This window comes from Papaver somniferum, unplaced genomic scaffold, assembly GCF_003573695.1.
Source record: "Papaver somniferum cultivar HN1 unplaced genomic scaffold, ASM357369v1 unplaced-scaffold_31, whole genome shotgun sequence".
In the NCBI taxonomy this organism is placed as follows: domain Eukaryota; kingdom Viridiplantae; phylum Streptophyta; class Magnoliopsida; order Ranunculales; family Papaveraceae; genus Papaver; species Papaver somniferum.
In genome coordinates, this window is record NW_020642151.1 from 1,166,783 (window position 1) to 1,180,549 (window position 13,767).

At 35.6% G+C, this 13,767-nt stretch overlaps 1 protein-coding gene across 1 annotated transcript; it reads right to left on the bottom strand.

The window, feature by feature from the left end:
- Positions 1-5,441: 5,441 nt before the first annotated feature.
- On the bottom strand, positions 5,442-7,113 carry LOC113341712 (transcription factor MYB36-like). Its single transcript, XM_026586473.1, has 3 exons — positions 6,907-7,113; positions 6,634-6,763; positions 5,442-6,519 (listed from the first exon to the last, which is right to left on the bottom strand). Exons 1-3 carry the CDS (start codon positions 7,040-7,042, stop codon positions 5,583-5,585), a joined length of 1,203 nt encoding a protein of 400 aa, XP_026442258.1. The 5' UTR covers positions 7,043-7,113; the 3' UTR covers positions 5,442-5,582.
- Between the last annotated feature and the right edge of the window lie 6,654 nt (positions 7,114-13,767).

The following is a 13,767-nucleotide window of genomic DNA, read 5'->3' on the forward strand; positions in this document are numbered from 1 at the left end:
GAAAATGATGAAAATCGGGTGTTTGCAACGTTTATAATTGTTGCAAAACACTGTTACAAAGAACGATAAAAGAGAACTGTTGTTGTTGTATCTCTACGACCCTCACGTGGCTGTCGTTGTCACTGTTGATAAACGACTGTTTTCGTGAGTCTGTGCTTCGTGTTCTTCAGTTCTGCAGCAGCAGAAATGGTGTTCTCTGCAAATCGATTTTTCGGCTATGTGATGCTCTGTAACTCTCCCAACTCTCTATCTCCCTCTCTACTGACCCTCAACGACTTATATAGCCTCACTGCACCCAAATCTCGCATCATAACTGCATATAATTCTCTCTTCAATACTCTGCTATCACAGGATATTTTTTTTCCTTTTAAAACCCGTTCACGCGTCTGCAGGTGATTCTCCGTATCTGTTGTTGGTTATACACACTAAAACACGCTACTGAATGTCATTGTTTGGTTCGAACACTCTCAAGACACACGCACAACAAAGAATTTCACGGGAAATGGTGAGATATTTTCATGCACACTGTCCATAATTAACCCGATAAATATAACCCAACTTAATCCAAGCAAAAGCCCATACCACGCCTGTTAATGTCTGTCACGTCTTCCTCTGAAGATCCAGCCATTAAGTCTCGCTAAAACTCCTCCAAATGATGAACTAAAAATCTGACAGGGAAGAACCAAAGTTTCCCGCCATTTTTCTGTTTGAAGGAAGAAGAAAGGTCAGCCCTTATCCAACGTCTTGGGTGCCAAATAACCAGTGGGTGCTATAGACAAATGGGCTACACATAGCCGTGGGTGCTCCTCAGCAAAAGTGGGGGTCCGTATAGAAAATGTCCTCCAGGGGTACTCCGAGCAACTTTTTGAGCCGAATTTTCCAACAATATTTATTTCAAAAAAATACCTACAAACACACAAAACACCATAATAAGTACGAAATCGAGTACTAACAATACGAAACATTAAGGACAAATTAGACACAAAAATGCGTCTATCAACAGATCCCTCTCTAAAATTATCTTCGTTAGCCTTCTCAATTTGCCGCTGGTTCACACCCTGTCTTTCTCCTGCAGCCGATGTTCCTCCTCTTTCCATTCTTCCTCCCCTTTTGGCCTCCAATCGTTTACTTCTCCTCGTCGCTATCATGTGTGCCGCCCGATCTGGTGTTCTAGTCAACGATTTTCCCTAATTTCAATATTAGTTTTTCTCTAAAACCTAATCTTAAAAAGGGATGTTTGCTAAAATCTCTTACTCCTACAACTTAAGTTAAGATGTCTTTCCAAAATCTATTACTCCTAAAACTTTAGCTACTCTCTACTCCTTATATGAGGATGAATCCCCAATCTAAGTTCCCTGTTTCTGGACGCCAAAATGTAACTACAGGAAACCCAGTAGTACACCCAAAGTGATAGTAACCAAGATCTAAGACATACTAAGTAAGATAAACATCTTTATTGATGAATCATTCAAAGTAACAAAGATACAAGTTATTGAATACAAGGAAACCCTAATCTCTCCCCTAGGTTAAACTCTCCTACTCTCCAAAAATATGATACCCTATACACTGCCCAATGACCTCTATTTATAGGCCATCTAACCCTAATGAAACACAACTCATTTTATCTCGCGTTCTCGCAGTAACGCTTTACACTTCGTCCAGACCGTTTTCCATAAGATTTTTCCCCTTATTTCGCTTACTTCACATGGGCTTGTCGGGACACCTGTCTCTTTTCTTGTTCCATAATTTATCTATCTCGTGAGTTGTCTTTTCGGCTAAGTAATCTTACTTCGCCCTTTTTTACTTCGCGACAGATATCTTGTAGGGTACTTCATGGATCTTCATAACCCTTGTTCTTCTCGGAGCTTACTTCGTGATGAAACACTTTCTCGCACATAGCTTTTACCTCGTCGACTTGTCAATAATGGTGACCTTGACTTTATTTGACAAGTCACTGACGAAGATTTTCGTGACACGATACAGGATCTTTAGTCCGGATTCTCGCGTCTTCCTATGTACACGTGGCGATCCATATTTTGGTATCTACATATTGGGAAACAAGTTATGATTCGATTCCGACTATTTAAATGCTTCATTCAAGAGGTATCACCGTGAGCAGTAGGAATTTTATTCTTTCACTGTGGTTTACTTTGGTCCATATGGAATTATTTCTATTTTTTACTTCGATAACAAGAGGAATTTATCAAGAATAGGGCTGAACATGGTGTCGGTTAACCGTTGGAAACCGACCGAACTAGACCAATAAGCAAGAAACCGAACCAAACCATTTAGATTTGGATTGGTTTGGTAAAAAATGTTGAAAAACCGACATTACTGGTTTGGTTTTGGTTTGACCTGAAAACCGAACCAAAAACCATTGGGGAACCGATTAATTTTTAAACTTAATTTCTACCGTCGATTTAAAAGTATTAGATTCTACCCATTAATTTAGAGGATAAATAGAAACCCTAAATCTAATATTTCATTATGATACTCTCCCTTTTTCTCTTTCTCCTTCTCTCAGCCGCCTCCCTTTTCCACCCCCAACTACAGCTGCTGCTACTCGACTTTTTTCTTCCCGTCTTCCTTCTTTTTTATTTGTCAATATCTAAATTAAGATATATTATATATCTTCATTTGATCTCTAGAATTAGAGTAAGCTTTAACTATTCTTGATTTTTTTTGTCTGTATATTTGTGTAAACCAATACTATCGGCAACTACGATTTTTTTATCTGTAAATTTGTGTATTTTTTTTTGGTTTGACATAATTATTGGTTAACCAAAAACCACTGGGACAAACCGAAACCAACTGGAACCATTTGGAAACCAAACCAATGGTTAATGGATTGGTTTGGTTTAGATTTTTAGAAACCAATAATATTGGTTTCGGTTTTGGTTTGGCTAGAAACCGAACCAAAACCGACCATGAACAACCCTAATCAAGAATGAAGATTATACAGTGTAAAAAAATGTAAATTTTTTACCACAATTTTAAAGCACATGGTCTATTTTGGCCAGGTAGCATTTTTCAGGTCATGAGATAGTCCGGTGCAGATTTTGTTTCAAGAGGAAGTTTAAAGGTCATGAGGAAGATTTTGGACATTCCAACACACTTTAGGTCAATAATATAATCGACCCACTGTAAACAAACCTTAAAAAAAAAGTACAGCACTGCTCACTGTTGTCAATCCCGCATTTCTGTTTTCCGGTATAATTTTCTACAATCCATTATTACTTGATACAAGCAGCATGTCGTAAGCCAGGATAAAGGAGAAACGTTCTTGATGGGCTTGGCGAGACAACAGTAGAACCAAAGCCATTTCCATATTTAAATAGGGTCGTGATCGGCTTGGCGAGCCAGCGATAGATTAATAGGAACCCTGATTTTGGGCATACCTAAATCTTTCTATGCATACAAAATAATAGTCCCGTTTTGGGTGACCTTATAAGGGGTACCCTATGGGTAGTTCAATTACCTATATACTCTTAATACAAAAATCTAAAATCAGTTTTCTAAAAAATCAAAATCAGTTTCCCTTAACATCTCTTCTTCTTCCTCCTCCTCTAGCCGAACTCTTCCCCCTCCTCCGAAAAAAAAATTCATCATCGTGATCAATTGTCGATTCATAAAAATTTGATCGTCGATTAAACTCAACCACATAATGACTCGTACAAAGAAAAGTAGGGACTAGGCAAACCAAATCGTCTTCTAATCCATCAATTGAAGAAGAACCAATTGAAGATGAAGGTGTAGAAACTGAAAATCAACCACCAATTGAACCAGAAATTGAACCAACTGCATCTCCAACTCCGGAAATGAGGATAAGAAAGTAAGTTTTACAAACCCAATCTCCTATTTGTTGTTTTCATCGATTAAATGACGGTTACAGTGTTGGGTTCGACTCAAAATTGAGTTGCGTTTTTAGTCGAACTGTTCTTCACAAAAGCTTCCTGTAAGTGTATATGAACAGTTCGACATGAAATTTCATGAAATTTCAAGCCGAACCTAGTCACAGATAGAGATGCATAGGGGTTCGGCGTATTCGATAATCATAATATGTGCCGAACCTAGCACATTTACGAGGTTCGGCTATTACGATATTCTCAATATGTGCCGAACCAATAACAATATTTTAACCCAAAAAATAACAAATTGATGTTCGGCTCATACGATTTTCAAAATATAAGCTGAACCAGTAATTATTTTTTTTCCGGGCTATTCAGGATGTTGTTCGGCTTACTATGAAACTTTCATATAAGCCGAACTAGTGTCTAGCAAAAAGGTTGGAATTGAAAATTATAGGTTTGGCGGATGTAGTAAACAGATTGAGTGAGCCGAACCGTTCATCAATTGGTAGATTCGGCTCATAGATGTGAGTTGAACCTCTACTTGTTTCGCCGAACCATGATCCAAAAAATAATCTAAACAACCTTTATAATTCTGAAAATTATCTTAATCACTAAACAAAATATTTAATCACTAATCATATTACTAACACTAATACGTAAAGGGCAGATTTGCCATTAAAAAAAATTGGGCTAAGAGGCAATCTGATTTTGCTATTTCACAATCTTTTTTTGTCTTTATGCAGTATGCTTAGTAAGATTTCAGTATGCCCAAAATAAGGGTTCATTAATAGAGGTCGAGGTCAGTACCAAGATGCATGGCTGACTGCTTGGGAAGTCCACATGTACCTTTTTGTTTGGTTGCAAACCAGTCATTCCCTTAGGAAAAGGAAGGACCAGTATCCAGATGGGACCGATCGGTGACTGTTTGGGGAGTCCTCGTATCCCTTTCTAGCTGACCACAATTTGTTTGGGACCATAGGCTTAGAAGAAGAAGATTACTTGATACAACCAATGTTCATACTAATGACAGTAAAATGTGTGGTGCAAGCCCTTCATGGTCAGACAACAACTAAAAGTTTCGAAGCCCATATAAAATACCATCACATATTCAATCTGAGTCTTGTAAGCTAGCAAACATAATCCCAAGTTGATAATAATAATATAACCAGATTTTTATCAAAAAATAATAATAGTATAACCAGATGGGTAAATCCCTTTAAGGAAAATAGTTGTATTAATGACAATCACTTCGAGTAATTCAACTACAATCCTTGCTGTTTCAAAAGGTCTTACCTTCCCAAGACTGCGCCCTTGAGAAATATTAGTGGCACGAGGAAATTGATCCAACAAACCAGCCCCTACATATAGCTTCTCTTTGATTAAAAGTGCATGATTGGATAAGATTTGAACCTTCAACCTTGGTCTTATGATTTGAGCATTCTTAAAATATGGTCTTACACCTTGTTTCCGATTTTGCTAGGGAAAGCAACACAGAACTTCCAATAGAGTGAACAAAAGCTCGAGTAAACTCAACTCAAGAAGCGAGAAATATTATTGAGATTTATCAACACAATTTACACGTACCATAGCCACTACCCAGAGACTCTTTATTCCCCCCACCCTTTCCTGTCTACTCATCATGAGACTCATAATACAAACTTAACTAAACAACTAGCGCCCAGGCTAATAACTATAGGGAATTATTAGTACTTATCCTTGTTCATTCAATCTCTATAAATCATACTCTAAAACGTATTCTTGAAACATTCCTTGATCATCATTAGCAGTACTATGATAAGCAGATGCAGAATTGTCCCAAGAATTCGATGACGAAGATATTGTATCAAAATCAGTGGTAGTACCAGTCCACCAACTCTTGCTGTCTTTGGAACTATTAACATCCATTTCTTTAAACCAGTAGTCGGTTTCGGAGATCGTACTATTTTTTCTTGAATGATGATTTTCATTTACTTCAAAGCCACTTGTTTTGTTGTGATTTAGCAATTCAGTGAGTTCAGCTTGTAATCCAAATACTGAAGATTGAAAGTTATCAGTGTTCAATTGTTCTACACCGCCATTTGATTTCCAATTCATGATATTCTCATCAACCACATTGTTTGCACCATTAAAAGACGAGAATCCTTCGAAGGAATAGCCTAAATAATCATTTCCATTATTTGGGTTTCGAGTAGCCGAATCATCTCGTTCGAGTTCAGCTGAGGAAATTGATAGTTCATAGAACGTGGTGGATTGATGAGATGCAATTCCATCTTGGCTATTAGGCTTTTTTTGGATGAATGGTGATGATTCAGCAGTAGGGTTGATATTCATCATGTTTGAACCATGTTGATGGTCTTGAAAGATTTTTTCACCAAGAGGGTGCAACTTAGGCCAAAGGACAGGATTGTTGTAGAAAGATAATGGATTTTGGGGGTTTTGAAACTGCATATGAAGCTGTAATCTTTCGAGAGCCGAATTACTCAAAGTGTTAGCGTAGGAGTTATCTTCGTCATTTGAATCTTTCAAATCTTTATCGAGCGAGGAAGAAAGGCGACGCGCCTGAGAATCTTTGCGCCTTCCTAGTAATTTTCTCTTCAGTTTTGTGTTCCAGTAGTTCTTGATATCATTATCAGTTCTTCCCGGCAATTGAGCTGCAATTATAGACCACCTACAGTATGATGAATTTTTTTCCAAGCATCAATACCAACAACCAATTGACAACAAGTCAAAATATGTTAACCGTGATTCCACTTCAATGGGGAGAGATGGAGTGAAAACAAACCTGCTTCCGATACTTATGTAGAGATTACAGATGATTGTGTCTTCTTCTTCAGAAAATCCACCATGTTTGATATTGGGTCTCAAATAGTTCAACCACCTCAATCTACAACTCTTCCCACATCTTTTAAGACCTGTAAGTTTGCACATATATCCATTATACATCTAGCTCTGACCAAAAGAATACCATCACATGCACAAGTATACACTTAGATACATACGCACATATACAACAAACAGATAGAAGACCAGAGAGAGAGAGAGAGAGAGTTATTACCTATCTTTTGAGGAAGAGCAATCCAATTGCCACCAGTGCCTTTCTGATCAATGTAGGATTTAAGTGTAGCATCTTCTTCAGGAGACCAAGGACCCTTCTTCACATTCGCTTTGTCACAACAAGGAGCTCTACCCATCTTTCACTTTCGTCTTCCTTTTCTCTGACGTCTATGCTCGTTTATGTTTTCTCCTTCTGTAGTATGTTGTTTCTTTGACCTTTCTGATTTGTATGTTGATGAATAAGATGGTTGGAGAAAAAATGGACTTTAATTTATAGGACGAAAATAGTGAACGATTGTGATGCTTGTGAGGACAAAAGTCGTACACCTCGTCATAACCCTATCTCCCTATTCAACTCTATTTGACCTTTTGATGGTTTTATATTTTATTAGGGTTTTCCATGCAAAATATATGGTATTAGGTAGATAAAGTTCACAGATATTTCGTCAACTATCCTCTTCAATATGGTAATAATCTTCTTAGTAATCTTCTTCACTATGTCAACTAGCTTAATTGTTGAGTAAATTTTGAGATTTTTGTTTTGAATGTAATTACTTGTCCGGATAGGCAAACTTTAGCATACCTTCTTTCTTTGTTCAAAATAACATCGCTGTAGCGTTAGTTCATGCAAGTTCGCGCTTAAAAATTTTACCATTTTACTAAAGAAGCATTAGCATGGTTCATGGAAGTCTACACGTGTCAAACGATATTGGCCTCTGCATTTTATGAATAGAAGTCGAGAAATGTAAGTCTAAGTCCCCGAATGCAATGTAGGACGTGAGAGGGGATTGGATGAAACGCTTTGAGGCTGCCCATCAAGGTGGGGCTTGGATAAGCAAAGGAACTAGAAATTAGCTAAACAGGTTAGGCATGGTGGGTTTATATGAAAATGTCCGTTTAGAAGGACAGCGTACATAAAACCAAAAGAAAAGGTATAGACTTTTACATAGCTTCACAACAAGCGATATAAAACAGAGAAGGTAAGCATTGACCTTAATCCATCTTTATAATCTAATTTTACAAAAACTAATTTCTATTTGTCTTTTACTATCAAACCGAGAATCTCTTGCACTAAATTATGCATTGCGTCATCAACCAAGACCATAATCTTAATAATTGCAACTGTAAAGTAAACATTAGCTTTAATAATAATATATTTTAATCTACAAATCAGTATTCTTGTTCTTGATAAGAAGATAAGTATGGATCATCAAAATCCTAACAAATAATTAGATCATAAAAAACACAAAACTTTTGACAAACCAATAACTTAAGGCCGGAAATGTAAGCCCCCTAGCTAGGTAGCTAGTTAACAATTATTTTCAGTTTAACCTAATTAACTTTAAGGAGAAGGTACCCGGTATCCGAAATTCGGCTATTTTTTATGTCGTGTGAATATGGCTCTTGAAGGTCTAAACATGCTCTGATCTTGATATATCATATTGTGGCTAGTTTTCCCGGTACTTTTTTTGATAAATCATCAAACTTTATTACTATAAGGAAGCCAAAATCAACAACACAACCCACCAACTAAAGAAACACCAGACCAGCTACTTACACAAAATACACCTAAACTAGTCTCTGGTCAGGCCATTCTAAGGTTGAACTGAAAAGATGAACGGAATCAAAACAGATACATTGCCCTCTTCCTAATTACTGAGCCCCTTCCTTGGCCATTTTATCAGCTGACAAGTTAACTTCGCGATAGCAGTACTGTTTTTATTGAACAAAATCAAACTGATCTCTTAGTAAGTCTTCTCCATCTTGCTATGGCATATAACAAGTAACCAACGTAAGTTACCAGTCCAAAAATATAAGTTACGTTGAAGGGGTTTAGAAGGTACTAGGCAGGTTACTCCATAACAAGTGTACAACCATGGATTATTTTGACATTAACTAGCTAACACTTACGTTATTAAAATAAGTGAGAAGGCGCTAAGACATCCTCAATATCCTCATCGTCATCTTCTTCTTCTTCGTGATCAACGCATATTCAAATTCAACGGATATATACACTACAAAATTATGCTGTTAAAATCATGACCTCACACATATACTCGCAAACAGTCACAAAAAACTCTCTAACTTTCTAAAATATTTTGGTTCTTTTCCAGGAAATTGTTGATATATTAATCTAAACGGTACATGACACAATGTCAAAGCTCCTTAACGTACCCACCATATTTTAACAAACCCACCTTTACTTGAGCATCCGTGGAAGTCAAACCCGACACAATATTTATATCTACCTCGTGGCTTATGGTATCCCTCAAATATCTGCCTATTGATATCTCTTATAAGCTAGTGGGGTCGAGAATGCAAAAAGGCCAAACTATCACAGTTTCAAATACAGAGAGTAATTACTTTGTTCTTTTTTATCCATCCTTAGAACATATTGTATGGGTAGTCTCCAAATCAAGACTAACTCTTTCATATGAAAGATGACTCAACCATATGAACGGATAAAGTCATTATAGGAGAATTTAAAAAGGAACACTATATGGGAATCGTCTACCATGTAATAATTTTTTTTCAAAGTAGACGAGGGACTGTCCCCCGTCCAAAAAAAAAAGCAAGAAGATTACTAGACGGGGGACAGTTCCCGTCCGAGAAAAAAAAACAAGAAAAATTACATAGACGGGGGACAGTCCCCTGTCCAAAAGGAAAAAACAAAAAAAAATTACATAGACGGGGGATAGTCCTTCGTCCAAGTGAAAAAAAAACAAATTTTTTAGACGGGGGACTGTCCCCCGTCTAGTGTTCCACTTACAACTACTCGTTCATCTGAACGAGTGCACGGTAGTGTTGGGGGTGAAAGTGAGGTTGCTAGTCCCCATAGTGGCCTCTAATTAGACCAAATTGGTAGTCACTCTTTCAAAATGAAAGAGTTACACTACTCATAGGATTTGCTCTTAGAAAATTTGTCTGTTGACGATGACCGTGAATATCAATATATTCCCGTATGACACTAACGGACATCTGGTTGATTCTGGCCCCACCATTCTAAATTTCAGCCAATAGAATTTCAAAAGAATCTTTTAGCCCCACGAAATATTATTTGGCCAATCACATTTTTTAAAAATAATTGACTAAAATTATTAAATCTTATTAATTTAGGAAACATAAGAAAACAAATATAAACAATTTCAACGTTACCAAAAAAAAACAATTTCATCATAGTAAAATTAAATAAAATTAAATACGCAGTGTGCATCATGATATCATCATAAAATTGGATCAATCATATGAATTAAAAAAAAAATCCAATGTCCAATGTCCATTTACAGTTTTTGTAATAAAATCTGCCTAATTACAACTCCAAACTACGGGTAAAAGAAAATATTTACAATTACACTTTCAGTTGGTATTAAAAGAAAACATAAAATTTATATTGACGATTGGAAGAAAATACCGGATTTGTGGATATCACACATGAACCAAGAATCTTCTTTGGATGGTTTACAAAAGGGTTTGTTAATCCTGTACAAATAAAAATAATACAACATCAATAGAAGTAAAACTCAAACAAACAATAAAATTTGGAGAGAGGAAAAAAAACAAAACATCAAAAAAAGAATGGAATACCCTATGAAACATAGGCCTAAAAGATTCTCAACTCCACAATTATGAAAGCAGCTTCGTCAACTTTATCAGGAAAAATGAAATTTAGACAAGTTTCATTTTTTGAGTAAGATTGAATTCGATAACTATAGCATTATTTCCAAATTTCTACATATGATCCAAAGATAAGTAAAGATACATTAGGAAAAACGACTCAAACATATCAAAATTAATGTGAAAATCAAGATATACCAAAAAAAATGAAACTTTAACAGATGCGCAAGATTTTCTAGACGTAAATATTTCTTGCTTTTAATGTGCTATCAAAAGAATATATTCGAAATCAAAAACTATCGACAATTATGTAAATTTTGGTATATTAAATAATGTTATTTCCAAAATACTGTTGTTCTTTTTTCCTTTGGAATTTCTTTCCTTGGTCTGTCTATATAAAACGCTCGAGCCAACAGCAGATCCCATCGTTTGCATTTTGTTTTTTCATTTTTTTACGGTTCAGTTCTTTTTCGGTTTGTTTTGTTGTCTAATGTATTGGTTTTTTGCTTTGCACAAACCACGAAGGTGTAATTAGTGGATGCGGCAGTGGAAGCTCATGAGCATTGAAATGGTTATTCTAAAACTTTCCCATACTAATGAAGTAAACTCATGTAAGGTATTGAATCCTGAAATCTTTTTTTTTTGTTCTTTTTGGTATTCTTGGTTTTTGTTTTATTAATTTCGTTTTGCTTTTTACTTGATTTTATTTTGAAGAAATTGATGATAACTCACGAGCTCTTGAAAGATTCATTAATTTGTGAAATTGTCGGCTAAACCTCAAGAGCTTAGCACCTTTTTCCTGTAAATCTTTCAGCAACTGGGTTTCTTCTGATACAACTTAACTACTTTTCTATTTATTAACCACGGAGTTTGGACGAATCTGATTATTGGTTTAGGTGTAAATGAGTTTTATCGTCCCTATATACGGATCAGGCCATTGGAAACTATGATTTTCTTATCACTTTGTAGAACTATCCAAGCCATATATGGCATGGACATAAGATACAATTTTTCCCGATGGACAGAACTGGTAACTATTGCAACTCGATATTCTCTTGGTAGCCTTTTATATATATGTTTTCTTTATGGAGTTGTATTTTACATGCATGGTGTATCTTTAGGTCCTTTGTTATTGTTATTGTTTTTGTTTTTAGCAGATGTTTGAGTTCTTTTGGTTTTGAATATATTCAGCAATTCACTTGCTGTTATTTCAAATCGAGGTATATTTAAACCTTAAATTTCTTAGTTTAAGGATAAATAACAAGAAAAACTCGCTCTAAAAATGACCTACAAACATCTCTAGATCTAAAAGAAAAACATGTTTAATCATCTTCTAATTTGACGTTGATGTGAGAAGAGGTTGATACCGTGAAGGGTGTTGGTATCAACAAGGATTAGTTATCGACACATTTTTCATCATATGGTGAAATTTAGAAGGACCATTAGGTTTTGATAAACAAACTGGGAAATAATGCGGATTTGCTTTAGTTGTTTATAAAAATAGTGAAGCAGCAAGACCGCAAGAGTTGAATTAGTTGGTCATTAAAAACAATTGCCTGCTGGACTTGGTCGTCAATCGTCATCATTTTCCCCATAGGGGGCGGTAGTTGTCCTCTGTTGGTAGTCAAGTACCACCACATGATATGGTGCTGGACTAGGAGGTGGTTTTGGTGGTGGACCAGTTTCTGGAGGTTATGGAGGATTAAATGGTGGTGCTGGGTCCATGTATATGTTACCATCCGAGGGTTAGCATCTGCATTTCCCGGGTCAGCATCCCAACCTTCAGCATCATTGCAGTTCCTATGGTGCCACCTCTGTACAATAATTTACCTCCATATTACTATTATGATTTTCTATATCTATCTTTCTGATGTTTGTTCATAAGATGTTGTTTTGACTAATTCTTCTCATGTTTTAATGTCGTAACTTAGTTAGAATTGTATATGTAATTGAGATTAAACTTCTTCATTTTTTTCTTGAATTGCTTGGTTGTATGGGAGTCAATATTAATTATTTACACCAGCATGTCGATAAGCTATAAAGAGCAAGTGAGCATACAAAAAAATTTAAGAGATTAAAGATCCTTTGTGGACGTGTTGGGGAGCTGGGGATCAACGAAGCCTGGCGGGGGTTTGATGATAATTTAATCACCCTTCCCATCATCCTCTACCTTCGATCCGAGCACTATTTCCAAATATGCATAATCATGTGTTCCAAATTTAAAAAGAAACGTGTATTTAGCGAAGTCTTTAATACTCCCTCTGTTTCAAAAAACTGTGTTCTATTCTACTTTCGTCTGTTTCAAAACTGTGTCCAGCTTCTGTTTATAGTATTATTTCTAATAAACTCTCTAATATACCCTTAATATTTTTATATTCAAAAATTTATTTTTAACGGGACCCGATCTAAAATATTAAAGAAATTTGTGTGATTAAGGAAACAAATATCTTTCATTTCTTTTAGTGGATAAAGAGTATTATATTCTCTTATATATTCCTTTTAACATAATATATATTTAGATCCAAAAATTAAATTCCTTATAAAGTTTATACTCCATAAATTTGATAACTTTATATTTTTCTTTTATATTTCGTATTTATAATCCTCACAAAAAATTTAAGTTGTTGTAGGGCCCACGGTCCATAGATGTGCAGCCCAGGTAGATATCTAGGGTTTCCTTTTTGCTTGTATATAAAGGATATTGTTCCATGTAACCCTATTATTCTGATCAATAGAAACCTCTCTTTGCCTCTTTACTTTCTCCATATTTCCACTGTAACACGTTATCAAGCACGACTCTACCACTTTGTGCAATTTTTTTTCTATTAATTTTTATTGCTCGAGATTAATCATGGATTCCTTTTCAAAGATATTAGTGTGGTTATGATCAAGATTAATTTTCATTATGGATGTGTTACCAGGTATTCTCGTTCCACGAAAGAATTTCGTTTTCATAGTATTTTTCAGGGTTCCACGAATATATATGATTATCAAACATAGAGATTTCACTGTTAGATTTTTATGAAATTTTAATATGTTCAACCTAATTAGGTATTACTTACTCGTTTAAAATTTCAATCAAATCGGAATATGATGCAATCTCCAAAAATGGATTTTAATGAATCTGTGTACGTTCAGAAAAACCCTAATTTATAACAGCGTAGACAAACATATGTTTTAGGAATTCCAACCGTTGGATTATGTTGTAATTTTGTTACGTGTTACATATTGTTCTCCTTGAACCGGT

Excerpts from the sequence above, each read along its gene's own strand:
- LOC113341712 (XM_026586473.1), bottom strand. The coding sequence starts at position 7,042 with ATGGGTAGAGCTCCTTGTTGTGACAAAGCGAATGTGAAGAAGGGTCCT. Across the intron at positions 6,764-6,906 it reads TGCTCTTCCTCAAAAGATAG|GTCTTAAAAGATGTGGGAAG; the intron begins GTAATAACTCTC and ends GCAAACTTACAG. Across the intron at positions 6,520-6,633 it reads TACATAAGTATCGGAAGCAG|GTGGTCTATAATTGCAGCTC; the intron begins GTTTGTTTTCAC and ends ATCATACTGTAG.